This window comes from Synchytrium microbalum (genome assembly GCF_006535985.1).
Source record: "Synchytrium microbalum strain JEL517 chromosome Unknown SmJEL517_scf0013, whole genome shotgun sequence".
Classification (NCBI taxonomy): Eukaryota; Fungi; Chytridiomycota; class Chytridiomycetes; order Synchytriales; family Synchytriaceae; genus Synchytrium; species Synchytrium microbalum.
The window spans coordinates 234,393-257,119 of record NW_022158362.1 but is presented as its reverse complement, the minus strand read 5'-3'; the positions used below and the strand labels follow the sequence as shown (position 1 = coordinate 257,119).

Here is a 22,727-nt window from a genome sequence, read left to right as displayed (position 1 = left end):
GGTCAAGAATACCGAACTCCTCTATTCATAGTGATGAATGGTGTTGATTGTCGGAATTGAATATATGGTGGTATGGTGTATATGAGGACGTACCTTCATGAAAGTGTTGTAAACTCGTCTTGTGACTGACATGATGATGCCTTGCTACTCCTGTTTATAATTATTATAATGCCTTGTCTTCGAACCAGCTCTTTTGCAGTTTTTTTCAAAACACACGAACAGTCATAGCAATGAACACGTCGGTCTTTACGGGCCTTCGAGGCGACGAGCTGTCGACCAACGAGCGCAAATTCATTCTCGAGGCACTCGCATCCGGCAGACGCGAAGATGGACGCTCAAAGAACGAATATCGTGGTTTGCGAATATCCCCATATCCAAAGTATGGAACTGTCGAGGTCCAGCTAGGGAGAACAAGGTATTGCATATGGGCATATAGTATTTCTATTGATCTGTTGCTTACCTTGTTGTTATGCATTAGGGTAATGGCCAATGTCAGTGGAGAGATCATCAAACCAAACAACTCATCTGCGAATGAAGGCACAATCCGCTTCGATACCTCCTATGCCGCTTCGAACGGGCCTCCTATATACGATACCGGAAGGTACTGTGGCTGAATATGCAGTAGAAGCTGTGTTGATCAAGCTTATGGCCAGACTTATCAATCCCTTTTCTTAGACCACACGAAGAATCCATGCTCCTATCACGATCCCTCGAAAAAATATTCAAACGAACTCGCGCCATAGACACAGAGGGACTATGCATCATCACTGGTGAAAAGGTGTGGCAGATACGGGTCGACATCAAGATACTGGATCATGACGGCAACCTGTTGGATGCGAGCTGTATTGCTGCTATTAGTGCGCTCATGCATTATAGGAGGAATGATGTTACTGTCCATGAGGCTGGGATTGTGATAGTAAGGAACATGCCACACCTTTGAGAACACCTCGTTTTTTGTGGACGAGGTCCTTACCCTATTGTTCATAACAGCACTCGTTTGAAGAAAGACATCCATTACCACTCAGCATATATCATCTTCCTATCTGCATAACGTTCGCTGTTGCAAATAACGGGTAAGTGAAAAAAACAATCATACATTGCAATGCCAAAAAAACAGGTAAAAGCTCACACAGTCCATATCTGTAGAAACACAGTCATACTCGACCCAACACACTCTGAAGAACAAGTATCCCAAGGCACAATGACCCTAGTCCTAAACATTCATCGTGAAGTATGCACTATAGAAAAGAGTGGTGGTGTCGCTATAAATACCTCAAGTATATTCTCGTGCTCGCAAATCGCATCGTCAAAGGTCGTTGATATTACTCAGATAATACGGGCGGCTGTGTCCAATCTTGTATAATAAAGACAATAGAACCATTCCATTGCATTCAACTATTGTGTCCTGGGTCACAGAGGTTGTGAGGTCGCTCCACTAGGCAGCATTCATCCAACAAAGCAAAAAGAGACCAGATTGAAGGTCAACGAAGAATGACATTTCATTCAAAGCATTTTGTCACTACTGGCGCATGTAATCATTGCATTTCTAAAAGTTGATGAAAGCATACATCAAATACAATTGACGAGCTTCAGTGGAATTGCAATCCTGCAAAAACCGGCTTTCATAAACATAGGGTCGCTACCATTGCTGCTGTGGCATTGGGGAGATATTTTCAAACGTTTTTTTTGGACCTGAAATCAAGGAGACAAAAGCTGCTTTCGTTAAAACAATCATAAACAGATATTGCATCACAAGGCGAGAGTGAGGTAGTACTTTGTAACAAACTCCAAGTATATCCTTCATGCTCTCCATATCATGATCCACAAGCACATCATCCACAAGCAAGTAGTCTGATATTGACTCATAGTGAAACGTTCGTCCGTTTTCCAACTTTGTAAAGAAAGATTCAAATCATTCTTGCAATTAACTATGCATTAAAAGAGAGTATTTTTGAGTGAGTCATATGCGAGAGGCACAAAATGGCACGATTGGAAGATTGACGAATGCAGTGCCGACATACTTGGCAGCGAACAATCGTTTCTTTCCCTTAGAGCTTCCAGTCCACCAGCCGGCATCATCTTTAAGAAGAACGAAAGCAGAATTATTTAGCTTGGACGAAAAAACCGACATCGTAAAGAACGAACAACTACGTTTACTGATAACGGTAATCATTTCTGCAGCTCTGAAACTTAGCTCATCTACAACATGTGATAAAAACCGATTAAACGATCTGGCAGTACACATGCATGAATAAATACCAGCTTCGGTAGCGTTGTAATCCTGAAAACCAAAATATCTATAGCGACGAGGGCAAAAAAGTCTGCATACATGGAGTGTGCTATTCAAGCCTCCTGGTCTTGCTCCTCCTCCATACATTCCTCCGCCAGCATAGGGCCGTGATTATGGTACTGATAACGATGAGCGTGATGGAGGTGCTGATGATGTCGTGTTGCCAGATGGACGTGGTAGCATAGAGTATCCAGTACTCGAACTATTTTTGGTGTTGTTGTAATTGTTGTTGGATGGAGCTTTGTATCCTCCACCTCCACCTGTTCTGGTCGTGTTGATGTTGATTTTTGTTGTAGTGTGTCTCTCGAATCAGCTGGCAAACCAGGATGAACTCATAGGCCAGCACCCTTGCCGGATGGTTTGGGTACTGCATTTTTGGCAGCTGCATCTGCAATAAATGTAAGCTCTTGCGCTCCTCCACCCTGGAATGGTGTCTTCTTCAACGAATACTAGGGGTAGGGTTAGGGGGCTTCCATAGAGGTTGTGAGGATGGAGCATTTTGTAATGAAGCGAGAAGTGAGCAGACATATAACCAAGGATATTCGACGTTTCCTTCCAAAGTATTTTACCTCTAGAGACAACTATCAATGCACTTTTTCGAAAAGTTGATGAAAGTGTCAACAATACAATTTACCAGCTTCAGTAGAATTGTGATCCTGCAAAAGCTGGGGTTATAAGCACGATGTTGCCACTTTTGCTGCTGGCAATGGTGACACTTTTGCTGCGTTGTAGTTTTCTCTTAAGAAGCACATGAAATCAACTCTTTGTTACAGGCAATAGTATCCAACTATTGCACAAACAAAGAGAGAGTGTGGGTTATACTTTGTATAAACTTCAAGTATATTCTTCATGTTCTCCAAATCATCATCCACAAAAAAGTAGTCTGATAGTAACTCATGTTAAACGTTCGTCCATTTTCCAACGTTGTTCAGAAAGATCCAAATCATTCTTGCACGTAACTAAGCATGAGAAGAGAGTATTATTGAGCGTGATTCAGACAGTAGAGACAACAAAACATTGTTAGCGTTACAAATGCATTGAAGTCTTACTTGGCAGGGAACAATCCTTTCTTTCCCTTAGAACTTCCAGTCCACCAACCAGCATCATCTTTACACGAAGGGGGAGGAGAGTATTTAGCTTAGACCCCAACAAAAACCAAGCTGCAGAAAAGACATTTACCTTTACTGATAACTGTAATCATTTCGCCAGCTCTGAAACTCAGCTCATCTATAAATTTGACGAGAATTGTGTCAGCTAGTAATTCAGTACACATACACGAACATCACAAATAAATACCAGCTTCGGTAGCATTGTAATCCTAGAACAAATCCAGGAATGTGTTAGGCCACAAAATGCAAAAGCTGAGAAATAATGACTTACATAAAGTGCTTTAACAGTAGGCAACTTCTTTGCTGGCGGAACAGGTGGTGGAGCCTTCTTCTTTGCTGCTCCTGCAGCATTAGCACTAGCCGCCAAATTATTGTTTGAAGAGTACGGAGTAGCAGTAGCAGCAATATTACTATGAGATATACTCGATGGGATATTGCTATTCGAGCCTGGTCTTGCTCCTCCTCCATACATTCCTCCAGAAGGTGGTGCTCCTCCTCCATACATTCCTCCTCCAACATTGGGGCGTGATGATGGAACTGATGACGATGACGTCGTTGGTCTTGATGGAGCTGCAGATGATGTCGTGCCGCCGGATGGACGTGGTGGCATAGAGTATCCAGCACTCGAATTATTGTTGGTGTTGTATTTGTTGTTGGATGGAGCTTTGTATCCTCCACCTCCACCACCAGTTCGTCGTGTTGATGTTGATATTTGTTGTTGTGTGGGTCTAGAATCAGCTGGTAAACCAGGGTGAACTCGTATTTCAGCACCCTTGCCAGATGGTTTGGGTACTGGGTTCTTGGCAGCCGCGTCAGTAATAAATGTAAGCTCTTGCGCTCCTCCACCTTGGAATGAAGTCTTCTTTAAAGAATACTTGATTCTAAAGTTTGAAGAAAGCAGGAAAGATGAATAACTGATAGTATATCATTTCGGAATCGAGAGTCATACTTGTCCTCAAAGTTTATTTGCAGTTTGCGACCAGTCGCAGCTTCATACTTTTCACTAATTCAAAAAATGGCATGAGAATGGCAAAGCAAAACAAGCAAATTATGACACATAAATTCTGTACCTCAACACAGTAATCAACTCAGTCTTGTACATGTTCTGTAAGACATTGTCGTATTCTGATGGAACATGCAGCACGAAAAAGTCATCTGCCTTTGTACTAGGAAAAAAGAAATCGGCATCATTAGCAATCCTCACGCATACACTTGCTAGATGAATGCTCACCTGACAGATATACCACCAACACCAGAGAGTGGAATCTTCCGCTTGATAGCCTTTACAAGTTTGCCCTTGTTGGGACCATCTTTAGCTTTATCTAAACCGATCAAATATACAGCTGTCTCTGTTATCAATAGCTCCAACTTGGATGGCTTGAATTTTCGATCATATTTGGTGACTTCTTGCCCAAACTAGATGAATCGTTTGCGCATTAGCAAGTCGATTTCTGAGATGCCCAAACGTTCAAAAAATATACTTACACCAACTTTTTCTGTTTTGCCTACAAGACAAAAAAAGTGATGTTTCAGAGTCTCAACGATCGTTCAGAATAAAGGTATAAAAACACAACACACCACCACACAAACCTAATAAATTCTTCAACACTGGATTATCCAGATAATTAACATAATCACCCCTGAATATCCGATTCAAACTCATACGTTTCCTCTCCTTGTGATTATACATGACATCAGCCGCCTTCTTTCGTAGCTCGATAAAGTATTTACGGGACTTCCATGATCGATATGCTCTTTGAATGATTTTGGCATAATGATGGTATTTACGTTCTCGCACTTCTTCAAGCAAGAAGAGAGATTCCGGTGATTTGATGAATATTTTAGATTTGCCCAACTAGATAAAATTGCACAGACGGTTAGATCTTTAAAGTAGACTTGATAAGTCTCAAAAGCACTTGCCTGCCATTCTTTCTTGTCCATCTCGATGTGACGCTTATATGACGAAAGTGTGAGAGATTAACAACAAAATCGGCTGAAGGAAATCCCAAATAGTACCATGATGTGGGCTATCCCTTCATGTACTGGACCATGCCATTGTGGGAACGTCTCGTCCGTTAAAATACCAAATCGACGCATGAATCGATCAAACGTTACACGGTAAGCGAAACCAGCCCGTCTGTAAAACATGGAGGAATTGTGTTAAATAATGCGTCACAACTGATGAGCCTCAGATACGACATACCGGACTTTGATGTTTTCTGAACAATAGAGGAATCACGAATCATTAGCTTAACAGGTCATTGAGTTGCAAAGTGCTATTTTAAAGACTCACCCTTCAAGTTGAGATATCGCACTTGATGTTCAACTCGTTTTGAATCAAAGTCTTTAGGCCGTTTGGTTTCGTTGGGTTTAATGGTACTAAGTGAATGTCAAATTAGGAATGGTTCAGGCAACAGGGTGGTTCATTGTGATAAACAGATGTAGCTTTTTTGCATACCGAACATAAGAAGGTGTACACTTCATCAAAGTATCAACCAATTCTTGACTTTGATTCTTGATCTTGAAACTGACTGTTGTAGGTCTCTTTTTGTCTTGATCATCAATTTGTTCGGGGAACAAATTCTTTATGAAATGGTTGTTTGTGGATTGCATTAATTGGATCAAGTCTTTGAAGAGAGTGTCCTTGTTGGCTTCAGTGAAACCATCACATTCGTATGTCACGGATCCAGCGTAGTGATGTATGATGAATTGGTTTTGGAGACCTTGGTAGTGCTGCAAATTTTCCAGGACAAAATGAATTATCAGAAAATGAGCGAAAAAAGGGCCTTGGCAAATGCCAGATACCTTGTGAGGTGCGACACTCTCATCCAATTTCTAAAACGTTTTAAGTTCGATGAGAATCAAAAATTGACATTTTCGGATAAGTTCTTTCTTAAGAACACAATAGCTCATACCTGTACAAACTTCTGGTCGGCACCTTCGGTAACTGCATGCATAGTAAAACAAACATCATCCAAAACTAGGTTTTTTGAATTCGATAAGAACTGACGCAAAAAAAACAGATAAAGAACAAAAAGGATTCATACTGGCCATGATTCCGGGAGGTCGCTAAAGATTGTTAAGTAGTTATGATGTTAGACCACAAAAAAAATCAGATTGTTCAGTGACTGTGATCAAGCTTTACCTTGCTCTCAATGAGGTCCACCACGATCTTGTTGTTGAAATAATCTATAGGTGTCCACTGAATACCTTCTCTCACATACTCTTCTTGTTCAGACTTGAGCGTCAATTCAATAAAGATTTGTTGCAGCTTTTCGTTAACCTATTACAAAAAAGAGAGTCAATCTATGTAAAGAAAAATACTGAGGATCACCAGCACATACATAGTTGATGCAAAACTGTTCAAATCCATTCTGCTCGAAAATCTAGAAGCAAAAAAATGGTCGCTGAATATCTGTCGATTTCATTCCGTGTCACAACAAGTGCACATACCTCAAATCCGAAAATATCTAAGACACCCAAACACAAATTGCCTTCTCCAGTCCGCGATGATAAATTCTTCATGGCTGTGTTTACAGCTTGTACAATCCAATCAAACATTCGACTGTACAAGACCTAGATAAAAGAACAAAAGTCATTATTCGGCTTACGGTGACCTTTTTTGCTTCTTTTGAGTATACCTTGGCCAAAGCATCTCTAGTTCCTTGAGCTTGTTGGACATTCAAAGGCACTTGATAATTAGATGATCGTTTACCAAATCCACCAGTGGTCATTATTCTACTTGTGACTTTGTCACGAAGGACATCTAATGAGTCAATATGTTAGCGATGAGCAATGCTGTTATTTATGTTCTGTAAACTTTGCAAGACAAAAGATACCTTCAGAAACGCCCTAAAATCAAATATGAGTGAGCACATAATTCAGAATATTGATAGAATATTTGCTACCGTATATCTATCTTACCAATAAATACGCAGGGAATGACAAAGCTAAGAGAAGAAAAAAAAAGTAAATATATATGGATAAAACCACATGATAACGAAATCTGTCGTTTCAACTCACTCCCAGGATCACGAACTTGCGCATTATTCTTCTCCTCAACGAAATCAATATTGCCCAAATGCAGCACAGCTGCCGCTATCTGCATAATATTAGCTTGATCTGCTTGATTAATACTACACACGTTCATGGCATTTCTCATTTCCTTGTACTCTTGAGCATCGTCTATACCATCAGCATTGTACTCCTTGCTAACGTTCAAGTATTTAAAGCTTTTAGGGTCCATCATTCCGAGATTTTCTCGTTCTTGACCAGAGGTTGCTTTGGTTAGTTGGTAGAAGACGTGGAAGTTTCGTTCGCCTTTTCCTGGGCCGACTACGCGTGACTAGTGTTTGAAAAGATATGAAGGATTTTAGTTCGCGGCTTCATACAAAAGAGAGAAATCGGTCCAGCATGACAACAAACTGTTTGTGTCATTGATTTTCCATATATTTGGAAGATACCTTTTCTAACAGGAAGTTCAAGATTTGACCTCCAGTTGGTGCACCACCTCGATTAAAGTTGATCTCAAAGTATTTTCCCTACAAATAGTAGATTTTAGCAAAAAAAACTGGACTTTTCGAACGGCTTTGCAAGTCCAATCTTACGAATCGACTCGAATTGTTGTTACGTAGAGTCTTGGCGTTACCAAATGACTCAAGAAGTGGATTTCTGTAGAAAACAAGAGTTATTTCGTGGGAAGCGATGTCTTCAGAGTGCCACATCATCAACAACAAAAGAGTGAGTTCTCGACAACAACAATCGCAACTCACGATTCTAATATAATACGTTTAATCTGCTCCACGACCGTGTTACCACCACCAGACACGGCAGCAATGTAATTCATAATCAGTTTAGCACATTCAGTCTTTCCAGCACCTGATTCACCAGAGATGATGACACATTGATTTTCACCTTCGCTGACCATGTTTTGAAACCTAATAACAACCATATTTAGATCTTTGTTGGTATTACGCGGTAATTCTTTCTTTTTTTGGCACATACATCTTGTCAGCTACAGCCCATATGTGAGGCATGTGCTCGTAAGCATTTGCGCCACGATAAGTGTCGATTTCCTTTTCTGTAAAGTATGGGAGTTTCTTGTATGGGTTCACTAGATGGGAAAATGTATCAATGATCACGTCGTATCGGATTGGGTTCATGTCGATGTTTTTACCTGCGACAAGTACAGGACCTATATATCTATTGATCAAAGCCCATTCAGTAACAAGACTGCGGATTGTTTCAAAGTAACAGCAACATACGTGAACATGAGATCTGCCATCGACCTGGTCATATAAGAAAGATTGTGGTTAGCTCGATGCTTACGTGGAACTGGCAGTGACTATCTTTTCAACGGACGAGAAACTCCATACCGTTTCCTCAAGTTCTCTACGATTTGATCGTCCGTGACCTTTGATAGCAACACCATATCTAGGGTACATATTGTTAAATGTGCTTCCAAACAACATGTTGCTCGTGTTTGATGATAAAATTCATGTCCACCCAGCCTCATTCCGGCGGAGGAAACCAAGGGGAAATGGAAGTCAACCAGCGGCATAATCCATATAGTAATTACCTTCGATGCCATTTGCGCCGTCCTTTTTCGCTATTGAACAGTTCGGAATGTGCCGTTTTAGCGTATAGCTCGACGATAGCATGAACAGACTAAGACAAAGAATTAAGGAGAGTTCATAACGTCTTCACGTACCTGTCCAGATACTCATCGCTGGAAGCGTTCTCCTTATTCGCTCTAAACAATTCCAGCTGTTGCGCAACGGTCCACTATTGTTTAAGCTATTATGATGAGCAGCAACAATACCGTACTAACCGATCGGAATAAGACTGTCAGATATTTCGTATACTGTGTCGACACGCTATCGTTTCAGTACACGTCGGCTGACTCAAATAGGTACGAAAAATCAATTCAGTCGCGATGTTTTGAAGAACGTGTTTTTGCACCTATACTAATCAGTAAAACACGGAAAATAGGATGACATTACTCTATTTCTGCTTGGCTGCACTGGATTTACTAGGTGAAATCGACACGCCCGCCCTGAAATCACGTAAAGAACGATGCATCAACTGGATTTACGCTTGCCAAGTCATTGGAGGTACCCAGACCTGTCAGATCCAAACCAAAAGCCCATTTCTAACGAGAATTCATATTAAGATGCTCAAAATGACACGGTTTGTGGAGGCTTCAAAGGCTCGACATTCACCGGAGCTTCGTTCGACACTACTAAAAGGGTGTATACAACTCAAGAGATGGGCCATATCGCAATGACTTATACTGCATTGGCATGTTTAAGAATACTGGATGATGACATGAGTCGCGTTAACAAGGAAAACATTGTGGTGACGCTGAAAAAGTTGCAGCAACCTGATGGAAGGTATTAGCCAGACTAGGTATTTGGTTTTTTCGCTTGATCTGACACGCCAAGTTGAAATCGCAAATAGCTTTGTGCCATACTTGGGAAGCCGTGAATCCGATATGCGGTTCTTGTACTGTGCATGTGCCGTAAGCACTTTCCTTAACGACTGGCGGGGTGTAAATCAACAAGCTGCCGTGTCATTCATACTGAATAGCCAGGTTGCAATTTTCTTCCTTGTTTTGCACGCCGATTCAGACACTTGTTTCTCATCAGCAGTATTATAGAACTTTGACGGTGGATTCGCACAATCCCCGAACCTAGAATCTCACGGTGGTTCAACATACTGTGCTATAGCATCACTATCACTCATGAGTGCCATACCTCAAGTGCTGTCATCTCCAAAGATACGAGATGCGACAATACGGTGGTTACTGTTTCGTCAACTCTCTGGATTTAACGGAAGGCCCAATAAACCACTTGATACTTGTCGGTGTTGCTTCGCGGATGAAGTGGTGTTTTTTTGCATATATGCTGACCTCCCATTGTTTAGGCTACTCATTCTGGATTGGCGCATCACTAAAACTACTAGACGCCTACCACTTTGTTGATAAGGCAGCCAATGAACGTTTTCTGGCTACTACTGAATCTCAGATGGGAGGCTTTGGGAAGGAGCCTCAGTCATATCCGGGTAACCATAGCGCTGATTCAAACGAGTTGTTTTCTCTCCATCGTTTAACCACCTTAAATTTTCAGATTTGCTACATTCGTATTTAGGTCTAGCTGGTTTAGCAATTGGAGATTTTCATGATCTCAAATCATTATCGCCAGCTCTCAATATTGCCCAGCATCGTGTTTGACATTGGACAGCATGATCACTGCGTCGCAGATCTGTCTTTTTTCAGCACCGGATAATAATTAGACATTTAGAGTTTGTAAAGAAACCATTGTACATAGAGAACACTTGTAAGCCAACAGATTTTGTAGTGTCACTGTTGAGAGCAACAATGGCCTTAAATAACAATATTGTATGAGCGATATACCAACACATCCCCGGTACTCTTCTCTCTTCAACCGACTTGTCATAATAGACGGTCATTTAAAACTGGCAAAATGGAATTCACTGCGTTCCTTTGAGCACTCCAGGTGTTCTTTGTTCCACATCCTGGTAGCAATGGGATAGTTGCAGCAGCAATTGATTTATTCACTCATAACTGAATTGAGTGAAGTCAAGGGCAAAAAACGAACCACGAGACCTTTATGAGCACCTCCCAAGAGTTCGTGCATGAAGTGAAACGAACGTCATTTAAACGTTTAATCATTCGACACCCCAAGGATTCTTCAAACTACCGTGGGTTCGATAAGCTGGGTCTGTCAGAAAAGACGCACTATATTGCGATGGAACGAACCAACCGGGATTCTTAATAATTCGGTGGTGGTGTAGCCATTTCGAGCGGATACCCATCATGATTCGTTCTTGTACAATACTGTAAGCATACCTGATACCATGAACCCATGCCTATCAGTGACGACAATATGGGCTTTTTGCAAAAGAAAACGGATAGCAGTATGACTGAGAATGGCCGGGATAAGGCTGAGTAGCCAGCGTACCTACTACACAAGGACAAATCGTCAACCACAATATTCTAGAAGCACACATATCCAAAATAGACCAATCCAAAAAGGTATAAACGTAAGCCATAAACGATGTCAATAATCACACCAAATATGTTTTCTAGAGATGTTTTGTATTTTTCCCTTTTCAGATCAGGCAATGCTTTCTAATAACAAGAAGACACTTTTTAAAATGAGACTTGGGGGTGTTTCTTGTTATGTTTTGTTGGATCATTTTGAGTTTTGTAAAAAGAGTTTTTTCGTTGTTGATCGCATTTTTTCTACACACAAGAGGGATCATTCTGGGACAGTGACGGGACCAGCATGCCAAATACGTGTAGCATATTCTTGGATACTTCGATCCGCCGAGAATTTGCCCTGGAAGCAATCAGAGGATTAACGCTGGCAGACCTTTCCTTTTTTTGTTTTTCCAACCACCACAGACATGTTTCTTACCATAGCAGCAGCTGCATTGATTGATTTCCTCGCCCATGTAGTTCGATCCTTGAAAGCTAGATCCACTTTCTTTTGAGCATCCAAGTCTTTTGAGAAGAATTTAGCTTCAGGTCGAGCAAACAAAACAAAAAAGTGGCAAATTCTAAAGTACAGCTGCACATACATGATTCAAAGTCCTTGCTGATCAAGTAAAAATCATGACCAGTAGTTAGGGTAGCTAAGGACAAAAAATCCGCATTGAGTATGATCTATATCTGTCAACCATGAAGATTTCTGACCCCTCTAACACTCACCCAACAAAGGCTCGAAAATGACTGAATCTCCAAAGTCACCATGTTGTATACTCTGGATTACACTCTTTAATGATGGATCCATTTCTACCAATTGATACCTACAAGGCCAAAGATCAACTCAAGCTTGGAACCAACGCAAAAAACCGTATGAATGCAAGAATGAATGCACTCACGTCTGTGCATGTCGAATATCATCCACTTCATGAGCCAAAACACCAAACAACCAGATATTATCAGGTCCAACTTCCTCTCCTATTTCAATATTGGCCCCATCAACAGTACCCAAAATCAAGCCTCCATTCAACACGAATTTCATGTTGGATGTTCCAGATGCTTCAGTTCCAGCAGTTGAGATGTGTTGCGAGATATCTGAGGCAGGAATCATGATTTCGGCGATACTGACGTTGTAGTTGGGAATAAAGACAACCTAAGGAACGAAAAAGAAATTTGTAAATCAGCCAAAAGGTAAAAAACGACCAACACCGGAATCGGAAGTACCTTGAGGTAGTCTCTAGTATCAGTATCCTTGTTCACAACATCACCAACACTGTTGATCAGCCTAAAAATATCGTAAATCGTAAATGATCATTGAAACCATATCTCACTCATTTCACAACACATACTTAATAACCAGCTTGGCAATATAGTATCCAGGTGCACTCTTTCCAGCAAATATATGTACTCGTGGTACTTCATTCTTGATTTCACTCTTGGTCATGGCTTTCAATCGCTGGTATCTGAAAATAATTGACAGGATGTTCATAAATTGACGCTTGTATTCGTGTAAACGTTTGCACTAACAGAAAACGGAAGTTAGCACGAGGATGACGTTGCAACAAGTCATGATCTCAACAAAACGTTGTTCTGTTTTCCGGACGGCTCTTTTTTACCTGGATGTCAAACAGAGCATCTGCGGATACGTCCACACCACACGTTTGTTTGATGGTTTTGGCCAATCGCATCTATGTCAACAAAATTAAAATATACTTGTTGGATTGAGCAACCAAAAAACGGAAATGCTCGTTTGTAATCACCTTGTTGAATCGCTTGATATCCATCCACTCCTTTTGAAATGCTGGATCATCACAATATTTCTTCAAAGCGCTTAGTTCATCGAGATGCTACAAGAGTTGAAAAATATGGGATGGCGAACAAAAAAGAAAGCAGTTCGTGCAACACGAAGTGTCGAAGACAACCATACCTTGAGCCAGTGTAAACCACCCAACTTGTTTGTGATCAAGGTACTGAGTTTAGGGTTTGCTTGGTGAAGCCATCTATGCGAACGATTTTCGTGTTCAAACCCAACCGTGCTGTATCTGAACACAAATAAGCACAAACATTTCTAGTATGTACGTACCTTCGAGGAGTGATACCGTTTGTGACATTGGTGAATCGTGGGTTGCCAAAGAATTCAACAAAGTCTGAGAAGATCTGATAAGAATATCGGGTTTGACTTAGTTTTCCGCTTGCAATGATTTTAACGACTGCAGACGAAACTTACCATGGTCTTGATGAGTTCTGAATGTAAGGCTAAGAGATATTATATTTGATTTTAGCACAAGAAAGTTTTCTGAAATCAGAAATGGGCGCAAAAAAGGAGCGGCGAGCAAGATACGATTGGAAGACCCAGCTTACCTGCGACACCATTCACGGTGTGCGATCCAACAACAGCCAAGAACGCCATGCGGACATGTTGAGGATGTCCCTAAAGAAACAAGGATGTCAAAAAAAGGAGCAAAGAGCGAATAAATGTAAAGTAGACGGAACAAACCATACCTCTTCAATAATGGACATTCGGCGTAAACGATCACGATCACCAGGGAAGACCTTTTCAACACTTTGCAAGAAGTACTAAAAAAATCCATGATAAAATAAGTGAGCGAAAACAATGCTCCATTGATATCAAGCAATTGATCTCATCGTTACCAAATTGATATCATAAATAATCAACAAGTGTCTCGGCAACAAGTCCTGTAAAAGAGGCACGGCCCACTTCTCCAAAGCTTCAGGCAAAACCGTATGATTTGTAAACGAGAAAGTCTTTGTCACAATACCCCAAGCTTCATCCCATGTCAAACCCTCTTCATCAATCAAGATACGTTGCAATTCAACAATACTGAGAGTAGGATGGGTATCATTCAATTGAATGGATACTTGATCCGAGAATTGAGACCATGGACGATGCGATTTTTTGAATCGACGGATAATGTCTTGGAGCGTTGCGCAGACGAAAAAATATTGCTGTTTTAGACGTAGGATTTTTCCAACCATGTGGTTGTCGTTTGGATACTAGCGGGGAAGAATCGTTGGTGTGTGGATACTCAGAGCAAAAAGAAATAGCCTGTTAGAATGGTCCAATTGCGCTACATACCAACACAGAGGTAATGTTCTCAGCAGCCTTTTGCTCTTCGACAGACTTGTCATAGTTTCCGTCATTGAAACTTGCAAAATCGAATTCACGAGTTGGTTTGGCACTCCACAATCGGATATTGATCGTGTTGTTGGTGCCAAATCCTGGTATGGGATAGTCGTATGCAACAGCAATTACTTTTTCACCGCCCTGTCAGTAAGTGTGCGTGAGTCGAGGGCGAACAAAAGGACTCAGATTTTATAACGCACCTCCCAAGAGTATCGTGCAGAACCATCAGATGCTTGAAGTTTGTTGACATATCCACGGAAACGGACGTCATATGAAACATCCAATCGTTCGACCTCCCAAGGGTTTCCGAAATTCAGCCAATAATCAGGAAACTATTTTAAACAAAAGTTTATCAGACGTCAGTGGACGGTCGTAGTTGGACAAGAAAAGAGAGTATGAGAGGTACTGAATGGTTACCTCGACTTGATAGCCATCAATGATTCGTTGTTGGAAAATACCATATGTATATCTGATACCATAACCCCATGCCTATCAGTGACGACGATGTGAGCATGAGGAAAAACAAGAAGGCAGTACAGGAGAATGACTAACAGGTAAGTCCAAAGTAGCCAGCGAATCTACGAATCAAGGACAATCTTGTAAAAACAATGTTCTGCACTGCACACAAATCGAAGATGGCAGACAGGGCCAACATCAATCTTTCAAGCTTATCATACCCATATAACAAGCCGCAAGTCGTCCCAAACCACCATTTCCAAGTGCAGCATCAACTTCTTCAGCGATAAGGTCTTCTACACGAAATCCAAGATCTTTCAAAGCACCAGAATAGTTGTCCTTCATGTTTAGATTCAGGATTGCTGAATCAAATGTTCGACCGAGTAAGAATTCCAATGACAAGTACTATTAAGGAAGGTGGTAAGGTTTCTGACGTGTCAGTATTCTGTGCTTCAAGGTTCTTTTTTTGCGTACTTACATAAATACGTTTGGGATCCTTTGAAGTGAAATGCTGTTGTGTTCGATTCCATCGTTCAATGAGTCTGTCTCGCACACTATTGACATGTGTATGTTGGCCGAGTAAGAAGACAAAGTTTTGGTGGTCAGGGACAAATCAAAGTTAAGGTCTGACCTGTATGCAGTGGCTTGATATGCAGCAAACGTGTCCATATCTATATGAGAAGTGAAAGGTATTTGACTCAACGTCAGGCTGACCGCTTGTTTATCAGCTTGACATTCATCAACATACTGAACGAGCTCCTTGCCTATAACGTATGATATGCGGAAATCGCGTTAAGAAATAGGATATAAAGTAGAGCGATAAACAAGTAGCGATTACATACCAATGTCTGTGTAGCATGTCTTACAAATGATGCCTGAATGGTGTGGGTATCTAAACATGGTAGAAATGTACATGAGAATTTGATGCAAAATCAGGTGGAATAACCAAAGAACAAGCAATGAAACAGAAAAGGAGACCGGTGAAAAATCAGGGAATATTATATATTACCAGTTGGTTCAGGAACAGTTAGTGACCTCCACAATTTGATAGCTTCAGGACTAGCATTCATAGCACCACTCTGCCCTCGGGACGCTCCGGTCAAGTTTCTCGATCTGTTATTATTCGAGCCGGCCGAAGACGTGAACTTTGGTAGAGGCACATCGATATCTGAGTCGGTGTCGTCCATCTTTTTGGTTTGTCTGTTGTTCTGACTCGCTGCGATCGAAGATTATGGGAGAACGGCGAATAGAGGGATTGCCGGTCGTCGCCGTGCTCCAGGATATCATTTCGAAGTTAAACTCAACGTGCCATGGCATGTATCATCTTTGAAGCTTCTTCAAACGCTGCTACAAATATATTAACGCGTTTATCTGATTAGACAAAGATGTCGAGATCGAGCGTCTCAAGAGCCAAATGGATGTCATAAAGCAGGAATTCAATACTACCAAAGGTATCCTCACCCAATTTGATCCAACTTATTGTGGCATTTGCGTCACTTCATCACCATGAATCAAACATTCATCTCATTTTTAGCGTCGATACGAGAACGTGATGATAAGATATCCCAGTACCAGAAGCGATTGCAGTCTATAACTGTCGTGGATAAAAATGTGTCGGCTTTAGCTGCATCGCTCTCTACTGAGATTGAGAGACGGACGCGTGCTATTCAGTCTACTGCTGATTTGCAGACCCTGTTGCAAGATATGGTCGCTGCTCAACAAGATCTGAAAAAGTATGGTGTTGGCCAATGGATTTCAGCGTCCTCTGCTGGGTCTCTCAGGTGTATCCTTTTGCCCGAATAGGTCCAACGAGGAACTTGTGTTGGCAAGGGAACATCAGACGCAACAAATAGCTGCAATGGAACGTGAAAGTACTACGTGGAATCACAAGCTAGGATCTCTAGAATTCGAGTTGGATGAAATGAGAGTCGCTGCTCTATCTGCTGAAAAAAAGTACCGAGAATTGGCTCAGGAAGTGTCTCAAGCACAAGATGTCGTTGCTAGAGCTAAACAAGCAGAGACTGCAAAGGGTGAAGAGAATAAATTGCTGCAAGGAAAAGTCACGTATGCATATTTGTCAAAATATTGACCATCCCGCGATGAAGTTGTTTTGTGTGTCAGGCTTCCGTCTAACTTTACACATTTCTTCTAGAACCCTAACCAACAAGAATCGAGAGCTTTCTGAGCAAATACAAACATTTTCAAGTCGATACGAAGATCAACAAAAGGTCATTGCAAAGATGAATGTGGAACTTCAAGAAGCGAGACAAGCTGCTCAATTATCCATAGTATGCATCGAAAGATTCGCTTTGCTTTTACCCTATTCCGTCTCTGATACAAATATCAAATCATTTGGCTGTAGAGACAGAATCACTTTACTCAAGACGAAGTCAAGGTTTTGCAAGGCACAAGAACAGAACTGCTTGGACGAATCAAGAGCTTGGAGGACACCATTCGAGAAAAGGAAGGAGAGATATTTGAAATGGGCTTAAAGGTTAGCAATGGTCGCTTTCTGTATTCTTTTTTTGTTGACGCTGACCGGTGTTTCTGTGATCGAACCCTGTCTTATTTACCCAGCAACGAGACCAAAAAGACGACTACGAACGAAAACTGGCCGAGGAACGTATCAAGCTCGCCAAATCACTCGAACAACAATCCGTACTCGAACAACAACACCGTCAAGCCGAAGAAGAACGAGAAAAACAGTTGCACGACAAACAAGCTACAAGTGCAGCCGAACAACAGCAGCATCAACTTGAGTTGGCTGCTGAACAAGTCAAGATTGTGCATGATACGAATGGGTCTGTGGGAATTGATCCTGAAATGTTGGCCGAGATGGAAAAGAGATGGGCTGCTAGAGAAGCGCTTTTGCAGGCTGATGTTAAGACTTATAAACAAGCTTTGATGGGTTAGTGGCTTGAAAAGTTTGCACCTTTTGCGTTCGGAACGTTTGATTTGTTGCCGTTTTGCTAACTTTTACTTTTTCATCTACAAATGTAACAGACAAGGAAGACTTGGTTGCCACCATGAAGGCGAAGATTGCCACTCTATCCAAGCATACGGTGGATATACGATCAGAAAAGGTTGATACATCTGTTGGTTATTACGGTCCTGTTATTCGTTTAACCCATTACACTCAACCAAATTAGCTGAAAACGGTCGAACGTGATCTTCGAGCGCGCTTAGAAGAGTTCTTGATGATGGAAGAGGCACTCGAGGTATACAATTCGCATCGGCTCAACCCCTCTGTCATTTTTTGGCTCCGTTGCAATACAATCTTGTAACACATCTCTCCTCTCTCCAACATAGACTGCATGCATGTGTCCCTTAACCCTCGAACGTTTCGAGCACCCCATGATCCTAGTCCCATGCGGCCACACATTTTCCAAGACACCACTCGACGAACGCAAGGCAGAAAGTTTCGATGGAATCAAGTGCTATGCCTGTGAGAAGAAGGCGGCTAAAGCAATCAAGAACGAAGCCGTGGAACGAATCGTGCTGGAAATGGATCGAAGGAAAAACTTTGTGTTGGCTATGAGTAATTTTATGGCTGTTATTTCTGGAACGATATAAAAAGTACTATTTACCTCATCATCTGAATGTACGAAACACAATTTGAGATTAAGCAAACCTTGTTTGAGGATTTTTTACGTTCATTGAATGGTAATTTCTACCGTTGGCCAGTCAAGTGTGAACGCTTTCAGCACGTCTTGTCATGCATAAGTGATTTGTTCTTCGTAAGGAAATTCAACTCGCACTCTGCCATGAAAAAGTATTCGACGAAACTGGCATCAACAGTCTCAGAGTACAAAGATCAGAGTGGGTTTGCATCGAATATAAGACTTCTATTGAGTACAAAGGCAACTAGTGTATATCCTTGTAAGATAAAAACCAACGTCATGATGCCTATGACCACGATCCAACGGGCATAGAAAAGAGATCTATTACCGAATCATAATAAATTCCTTGCACAAATGATACAGGAACCGTTTTGGTTCCAAAGACTGCTGTTTTGACATATCCCTATATTGCAAACGAGTTACTCGCCATTTACTCTTCGTCACGTTTGTGAATATTAACCAAACGGGAGCTTACTTTTTCGGCAGTATACCAAGGCACAAACTTGAACTCATTATACGCAAAGTAAGCGTGCTTCAAATCACCCTGTTTAAGACGACCTTCTAGCTCGAATGGTGCCCCTTCCATCCCCTTGTCTTCTACACGGTCAATAACCCAGTCACCACCATATTTCTTGAGCTCAAACAGTCTTCCCTGTGTATCACCCTTGATGGTAATAAAGCGAATGCCAGGGACAAGACCGGAGATACCGTCAATCTTGTCAAGGACCCGCTTGACAGTATAATAGTCTTTGGGAACTGCAAATGCAGTTAAGGTAAATGGTTCTCCTGGCATCCAAGCAGCTGCTTCATCTGTCGGTGCGAATACTAGAGATCCATAGAGCCCATCATCGTAAAGCTTCTTCAGAGTCTAGGATTGTTGGAAGAGTGTTTGGGATTACCATTTGCTAGTCAACATAATAGAATCAATACTAGAATTATTTTCGCTTGCCTGCTCATACTTGATTTTGGGTTTGACAGGCGAAGACCACCAAGACCAAGAGTCTTGTACGGCAGATGGTTCATATGAAGCGGTAGGAGCTGATGGTTCATAGAAGCCATAATCAGTAGCTGGAGGAGCAGACGGTTGAGAATAACCACCAAATAGTGTGCCAAAGAAACCTCCTGTTACAGGAGCTAAACGATTTTGTGAGTAAGGTTTCATGTTACAAATTTTGCTGTAGAGAGGCTTGGCATTTTCGTTACCAGAGGGAGCAGAAGTAGCAATGTTGATTGTTGAATACTTTGGTTTATAAATAGTAATCCAGTCATTGCCTCGGTATGCTTGAGCCAATTCATATTTCCAACTCTGATAAGAAATGGATGACGCTTCAACACATATTATATATCCGTGCTTGAATGAGTCACGTACATTGTCCAGAGCAGTATTTTGTACAAAGTTAAACTTCTGCCAGCTCTATAATTTTGACAGGTGTCAATTGTGCTTTCATATGCCAAAAGACGCAACCAAGACAACAGAATAAATACTTACCTTTGTCAAAGAACTCCCAATGTGAAATGGTGCTCCAGACGATGGTTGATATTCAACAGTCGACCCAATTTTCAAGATTCGTTCAGATTCACCACCAACACATTTGGCAAGTTGGAAGAGTCTCAAGTGTGGGTCTCCAACGAAAGCCACATACAAGTCATCTGTAGCTCGTCCAAAACCATCATTACCAAATGTAGAAATAATTCCTTCAGCCTCAGTAACTGGGAAGAAGGTGGTTGACATTGCGATAGCAGAGACTTCATAGGCCGGCGAGTATTTTTTGCCAGAAGAACCAACTATCATGGCAATCCGTAAGCCATTATCTACGAGTTCCTGGAGCGTCTACAATCATCAAAACGGATGTAAGCATTTGAAATGTCGTCAGGCATGATGGAAATTTCAAGTTGAACGTTGACGAGAGGGATGGTACCTTGCCAGTATGGATCGAAGTGCCATATTTGGAGGAGCGAGCACTTCCAGCAGCAAAGATTCCAGCTGCCCACAGCAGAACTGTCAACATTGTGACAGCCCATTTCGTGTTCTTCATGTAGCGAATGTTCTTCTAAGGTTCCTTGTAGGCCCAATGAGAGTGGTGTAGTCCTGAAGTGGTACTTTTAATTGCTGAGCTGAGCAATGCAATTTGTTTGGTTGTAAGAAATGTAGAAATGGGTCATGTCTTTAGCTGTCAAAATGATGGCATCAGCTGTCAAATGTGAGCAAGTCAACGCTGGCGTTTCAGAGTGCGGCACCACCAAGGCGCGTCCTAACTCCTAGTGTGTCCAACACGCTGAGGAGAACAGCATTTGATCTGTTCTGTTTGCTTGCCATTATGTCATTGGGCACGTAAAGAATGCGGTTTAGATCTTCTCCAGCATTGCAGTGATGGGAGGAAAGATGGTAGGGAAGTCGTAAAGGGTATACACACAACTGGTCGTTGAGTTTCGACCAAAACCAACAGAATAATTATGAATTACAACAGCACATCGCCATCAATCAACGCATCATAGTAACAAGTTTAGCTCTATGCACGTAAGTGACGTCCATTCAACTGTGTCTCCCTCCACATTTCTTGCTGTGCTTCTCTCAAATTTTGAATGCGTCAATCGGACTTTTGGTTGGGTCGTACCATCGCTTTTTTTTGGTATGTGTGAGTTGCTGTTTATTACAAGTACAAGAAAATGCTACATAACACATAAGACCAAAGGTCATTCACCCCAAATATATCCCAAAATTCTTCTCAAAAGTCTTTTCAATATTCTCAAGACGGACTCTAGAATCCACCGTTTCTTTTCTAGGCTGTAACTGCTTCTCACGTATGTAGTCCTTTTGCAATTCTTCGAGCAAACCATACATGCGTTGCTTTTGCTATTTTCGGACAAAAAATGAGTAGGTTTAGCCAAGAAACCTTTACTTGCCGATGTTCTACAGGTCACTTGTCTCACCTTTTCCATCTGAACATCATGCATAGCATCCACATATCTCTCCTTAGCAACACCAGCATACTGTGCCCTCCTCTCAGCATGCCTTTCCCACATCTCTTGAGCAATAGCAGAAGCTCTCGGAGCTGCTTCCATAGCATTCACTCTATACCTCGCATCACCTGCAAAACTAGTATTATCCACCTTCGTAACAACATAATCTCGATGGTACATTGTATCATCATATGCCGTTTTCGATGCTTGTGTAGACGGTCGTGTGTGATGAGGTCGCTCGTGAGCAGTAAGGTCAACGTCAATAGCACTATGTAGGAGTTTATATCGATGCTTTTCAGCCATTTTGGAAGCTCGTTGACGTTCGTGGGTGTAGATTGATGTACGGAGTTGCTGTTGTTGGTGGATTGGTTCGAGGAGTTTCTGACGCTCTAATTCCACCTGTTATGTTTTCGATTTGCGTCAGTTCTGTTCATAATTTAGGCCAAAAAAGCTTCAATTTGACCACAAATTACCATTGTCAAGGCATAATTTCCTCTTTCTGCTTCCTCAGTCTGTCGTTTCAGCGTCATATCAATGAGTTCTTGTCGCATAATTATCTGTATACAATCGAATTAATATACGTAAATAAATTTGCAGTATTGGCAAAACAGTCAGGTTACTGCAAAATAACACTAACTTGTTGAGCAGAAACTTGTTCAGCTTGACGATGAGAAAACCCAAGCTGCAGCATCAATTTCGACTTGAGAGCTTCCAATTCATGTAAATCATGTATCCTCTTTGACGACCATGACTCCTAGTGAATGCCAAAAAAATCGTTTCCATAAAAGATAAAATGATTGAATTTCTTGATAACAAGATCTCTCACCTGTAATACTTCAGCAACATCATGCCACGCTTCATCCGCAATAGTTCTATAGTTAGATCTCCTTCCTACGGCTAGTATCCTCTCCTGCTCTCTAACCTAAATTTCAAAAACAACAAAAAGTTAAACTCATTATGCTAGACATTTTGATCTTGAGCACCGCGCACCTGCTTGAGTCGAGCAATACGTGAGTTGCGTGCCTCTGCTTCTTGTAATTGCTTGATCTCATTCGGGGATGCTATTATATATCCTCCCATCGCTGAAACTTCTAGTGGTGTGGTGCATTGAAAACAACAATCAAAACACGGGTCTGAA

At 41.5% G+C, this 22,727-nt stretch overlaps 7 protein-coding genes across 7 annotated transcripts; 3 read left to right on the top strand and 4 right to left on the bottom strand.

Moving 5' to 3' along the window:
• Positions 1-230: 230 nt before the first annotated feature.
• SmJEL517_g02862 (uncharacterized protein) lies at positions 231-1,363 on the top strand (the record flags this gene model as incomplete). Its single annotated transcript, XM_031168790.1, has 5 exons — positions 231-415; positions 479-601; positions 676-916; positions 991-1,073; positions 1,147-1,363. 5 exons carry the CDS (start codon positions 231-233, stop codon positions 1,361-1,363), a joined length of 849 nt encoding a protein of 282 aa, XP_031025223.1.
• Positions 1,364-3,233: 1,870 nt separating this feature from the next.
• SmJEL517_g02861 (uncharacterized protein) lies at positions 3,234-9,125 on the bottom strand (the record flags this gene model as incomplete). The annotated part of the gene is made up of 33 exons (XM_031168789.1): positions 3,234-3,249; positions 3,340-3,397; positions 3,470-3,517; positions 3,587-3,608; positions 3,671-4,280; positions 4,349-4,402; positions 4,470-4,565; positions 4,631-4,815; positions 4,885-4,904; positions 4,990-5,254; positions 5,416-5,536; positions 5,603-5,618; positions 5,693-5,778; positions 5,858-6,132; positions 6,205-6,234; positions 6,315-6,379; positions 6,447-6,468; positions 6,545-6,682; positions 6,744-6,785; positions 6,853-6,975; positions 7,041-7,165; positions 7,239-7,251; positions 7,324-7,349; positions 7,423-7,744; positions 7,863-7,940; positions 8,007-8,070; positions 8,172-8,336; positions 8,404-8,512; positions 8,576-8,601; positions 8,664-8,687; positions 8,775-8,832; positions 8,978-9,007; positions 9,110-9,125. 33 exons carry the CDS (start codon positions 9,123-9,125, stop codon positions 3,234-3,236), a joined length of 3,348 nt encoding a protein of 1,115 aa, XP_031025224.1.
• A 266-nt stretch (positions 9,126-9,391) lies between these two features.
• SmJEL517_g02860 (uncharacterized protein) lies at positions 9,392-10,630 on the top strand (the record flags this gene model as incomplete). The annotated part of the gene is made up of 6 exons (XM_031168788.1): positions 9,392-9,512; positions 9,572-9,791; positions 9,859-9,991; positions 10,058-10,259; positions 10,324-10,461; positions 10,527-10,630. 6 exons carry the CDS (start codon positions 9,392-9,394, stop codon positions 10,628-10,630), a joined length of 918 nt encoding a protein of 305 aa, XP_031025225.1.
• A 1,051-nt stretch (positions 10,631-11,681) lies between these two features.
• GPH1 (glycogen phosphorylase) lies at positions 11,682-16,195 on the bottom strand (the record flags this gene model as incomplete). Its single annotated transcript, XM_031168787.1, has 25 exons — positions 11,682-11,762; positions 11,841-11,926; positions 12,004-12,057; positions 12,134-12,231; positions 12,307-12,560; positions 12,632-12,692; positions 12,757-12,929; positions 13,024-13,095; positions 13,168-13,254; positions 13,335-13,407; positions 13,491-13,564; positions 13,635-13,663; positions 13,769-13,838; positions 13,910-13,984; positions 14,060-14,422; positions 14,505-14,693; positions 14,753-14,884; positions 14,970-15,041; positions 15,105-15,130; positions 15,230-15,413; positions 15,487-15,562; positions 15,640-15,679; positions 15,757-15,772; positions 15,851-15,900; positions 16,018-16,195. The coding sequence occupies 25 exons, from the start codon at positions 16,193-16,195 to the stop codon at positions 11,682-11,684; spliced, it is 2,613 nt and encodes an 870-aa protein (XP_031025311.1).
• Positions 16,196-16,422: 227 nt separating this feature from the next.
• Positions 16,423-18,581, top strand: SmJEL517_g02858 (uncharacterized protein; the record flags this gene model as incomplete). The annotated part of the gene is made up of 9 exons (XM_031168786.1): positions 16,423-16,459; positions 16,543-16,741; positions 16,812-17,072; positions 17,161-17,296; positions 17,371-17,502; positions 17,586-17,916; positions 18,012-18,091; positions 18,158-18,226; positions 18,318-18,581. The coding sequence occupies 9 exons, from the start codon at positions 16,423-16,425 to the stop codon at positions 18,579-18,581; spliced, it is 1,509 nt and encodes a 502-aa protein (XP_031025310.1).
• Positions 18,582-18,914: 333 nt separating this feature from the next.
• On the bottom strand, positions 18,915-20,637 carry SmJEL517_g02857 (uncharacterized protein; the record flags this gene model as incomplete). The annotated part of the gene is made up of 7 exons (XM_031168785.1): positions 18,915-19,031; positions 19,104-19,496; positions 19,638-19,762; positions 19,832-19,934; positions 19,998-20,042; positions 20,118-20,459; positions 20,548-20,637. 7 exons carry the CDS (start codon positions 20,635-20,637, stop codon positions 18,915-18,917), a joined length of 1,215 nt encoding a protein of 404 aa, XP_031025307.1.
• Positions 20,638-21,326: 689 nt separating this feature from the next.
• On the bottom strand, positions 21,327-22,669 carry SmJEL517_g02856 (uncharacterized protein; the record flags this gene model as incomplete). The annotated part of the gene is made up of 6 exons (XM_031168784.1): positions 21,327-21,482; positions 21,560-21,988; positions 22,063-22,146; positions 22,227-22,343; positions 22,416-22,511; positions 22,580-22,669. The coding sequence occupies 6 exons, from the start codon at positions 22,667-22,669 to the stop codon at positions 21,327-21,329; spliced, it is 972 nt and encodes a 323-aa protein (XP_031025306.1).
• Positions 22,670-22,727: the final 58 nt, after the last annotated feature.